General features: G+C 35.3%; 1 protein-coding gene across 2 annotated transcripts in view; it reads left to right on the top strand.

Moving 5' to 3' along the window:
- The first annotated feature begins 558 nt into the window (after window positions 1-558).
- The window catches only part of LOC110453187 (ras-related protein Rap-2c-like), a 20,549-nt gene continuing 17,933 nt past the window's right edge, over window positions 559-3,174 (top strand). For both annotated transcript variants that reach the window (XM_021502037.1, XM_021502038.1), the window contains exons 1-2: window positions 559-640; window positions 741-1,588. In XM_021502037.1, coding sequence (XP_021357712.1) covers window positions 1,043-1,582 — 540 coding nt within the window. In that variant the 5' untranslated portion in view covers window positions 559-640; window positions 741-1,042 and the 3' untranslated portion in view covers window positions 1,583-1,588. The remainder of the gene's footprint in view (window positions 641-740; window positions 1,589-3,174) is intronic.

The following is a 3,174-nucleotide window of genomic DNA, read 5'->3' as shown; positions in this document are numbered from 1 at the left end:
AAATGAAATAATATTTTAACATACTCGGCAATATATTCTAGATTCACATAGATTTTGATAAATATATACCCTCCCCCCCCCNTTCGAAAATCATTTTTATCTTAAATGTTGAAGAGTCGTGTTTCTGGTCTTCCCCGATACAAACGGCACTAGTGAAACGAAAATACCAGAAGGAATCGAATTTACAAGGAGAAGGCAACAGAGGCACGGGAAGTGATGAACATTAGAAAAGCCCCCCACCCCCACCCCCTCTCTCTCACTCTCTCTCTCTCTCTGTCAGTAACACTAAACTTAATTGAAAATATTAATTAATTTAAAAATTGCCATCTTGTATATATATATAGTCTATATATATTTCATTATGTTATAGGGAAAGGGCTTTACATAAGTTGGACAATTTGTGCCCAATCCCTTCTGTATATTAGATGCAAATAAAAACATGTTTAAATAAAAAAAACATATGTATGTCCACATATCTTGCGTACGTCATCTCTATGTCATCGAAAAATTATATAAGCATAGACAAATAGTTGACCCAATTTCGCAGTCGATCGCTCTGAGCATATCGGAGTTGTCGTTCTTACTAGAAATCTTCACTAGAAGGTAATAATCCTCAAAGCCCACCCAAAATGGCGAGAAGGTTAGCGATTTTGACATTTTCTATACCGATGTATTTGTACCGTTATACAAACATAACTTGTAATTAATGTATTAATGCTGTTAATTTTGTTTCTTTTCAGGGTAATGACGCTTGCCTTTCTCGATATTTTTAAATGATGACAGTGAAAATATGAAAGCAAGGGAATCGTCCATCATCTTCCGAGTTTTTTGTCTGAAAACGTCAGTTTTTGGGATTGTCCTGTCTAAGCCGTATACCCATTGTCTGATGTCGTTGGATTATCAATACTGTAATTGATACAGCACAAACACAATACGTGATTAATATTGTGGAAAAATCATATATATATAGTGACAGAAATTTAACGGTTAATACATCATACTTCTTATAAACCAAAAAGGTTTTAGAAATTGATCAAGAACAATGAGGGAGTATAAGGTTGTCGTGTTGGGGAGTGGCGGTGTGGGTAAAAGTGCGCTGACAGTTAAATTTGTGTCCGGAACATTTATGGAGAAGTATGACCCGACGATTGAAGACTTCTACCGGAAGGAAATTGAAGTGGATTCAGCGCCTTCAGTTTTGGAAATCCTGGACACAGCTGGAACTGAACAATTTGCGTCAATGAGGGATTTGTATATAAAGAATGGACAAGGATTTGTTATTGTTTACAGTATAACAAGCTTACAAACTTTCCAAGATATCAAATCCATGAAAGAACAAATTATGCGAGTGAAAGGGATTGAAAATATTCCAATGATATTAGTGGGAAATAAAGCTGACTTGGAACATCAAAGGGAAGTGCCGTCAAAGGAAGGTGCAACATTAGCTCAAATATGGGGATGTCCGTTCTTAGAAACCTCGGCCAAAAATACTCAAAATGTCAATGAAGTTTTCATTGAAATTGTACGGGAGATGAACACTAGTCCAGTGAAGGAAAGCAACGGATGCTGCTGTATAGTTTGAAAACAGGTAGCTATGCATATAAATTTATTATATTGGCTGGTGTTGTTAAGAATATATATACACATGTCATACAGCTAGGTTATCACATTTTGTTGAAATTCTGGTATACCTGACAGACCAGTTTTTGTGATTGGATTGAAGCTGTCCACGTCTACCGTTTGTTGTTAAATATTTATAATATAGCTTGACATCACAACAGATATTCATGTTAAAGTTAATTCATGATTTTTGAAAATAAATGTTGTTGACTTTGATGCATGTAAATCACTACTAAATGTACATTGCAACAACTGGTCTGGGCCCAGAATACATTAGATGTAATTAAAAGTTTGACATCGATTTAATCATGTGATGATTTTTTGTGGTGTCTCAATTATTTACAATTTAATCATGTGATGATTTTTTGTGGTGTCTCAATTATTTACCATATATATATACCTCAGGTGCTATGGTCTTCTAAATAGGTAGTAGGGCTGCAACAGTTGAAATATATTGCCAGTTGGATTAATTTAGGTGTGTGTGCTTATCCAAACCGAAACCAGGCAACCATGGACTACAGACCGATTGGCCCTTTTTTTTAAAATAAAAATATGATTTCGCCTTGTAAATACAGTTATAAAACAATGTTTATGCTCAAAATCTTTAGGAACAGTTTCTTATCGTTAGCCTCCCGACTGGGAAATTCTTTTAGTTTCACATATATATATAACTACAGACTGATTGGCCCTTTTTTAAAAAAAAATATATGATTTCGCCTTGTAAATACAGTTATAAAACAATGTTTATTCTCAAAATCCTTAGGAACAGTTTCTTATCGTTAGCCTCCCGACTGGGAAATTCTTTTAGTTTCACATATATATATATAACAGTCATGTGTTGATCATGATAATACTAGTACTATGCACACTATTTCTGCGCATCAATTACAGAGGATGGCTGCCATGTGGTTAACTACATACATATACTTGTGAATTCATTTAGTTTATGGTATACTGAAGGATTCTGATTTCTACAGAAGGGTACACGTCTCACCACTGACTGATACCTGATCAACGTCAATCTTTTATCTGTACATGTAATGTCATCACAGTGTCAATTCCTTGTCAGTGAGTGTTGGGTAACAGTTGAACTCATTATATAAGGTGTTGGCACACTAACAGTCATGATCATGATTCATTCATTTGGCCCTGGTTTATACATCTTGTCCGGCATGCTGTCCACAGTGAGTCGGATATTTTATTTGTCTTTTGTATCTTATTATAAATTGAACTGGATTGTTTCATCTGACACAATGTGTTAAGATTAGCACCACCATATTATGAATTACCAGGTGGAGTGGAACCCTTTGATTGGGTCATTTAAATTTACAAAACAATTGCATTTTTGCAGAGACTTTGTACAGATAGGCAAATCCTGAAAAGAACATCACTTTTTAGGTCACCTGAGACGAAGTCTCAAGTGACCTATTGCGATCGCCTTTTGTCCGTCGTGCGTCCGTAAACAATTTACATTTTCGACTTCTTCTCCAAAACCCCTGAACCAATTTCAATGAAATTTTGCAGGGACCTTCCATGGACAAAGGTCAACAAAAA

The sequence above is a fragment of the Mizuhopecten yessoensis genome, unplaced genomic scaffold (genome assembly GCF_002113885.1).
Source record: "Mizuhopecten yessoensis strain PY_sf001 unplaced genomic scaffold, ASM211388v2 scaffold7155, whole genome shotgun sequence".
Taxonomy (NCBI): Eukaryota; Metazoa; Mollusca; class Bivalvia; order Pectinida; family Pectinidae; genus Mizuhopecten; species Mizuhopecten yessoensis.
Note: the sequence above shows the minus strand (reverse complement) of the source record. Positions and strands in the feature narration are given on the sequence as shown.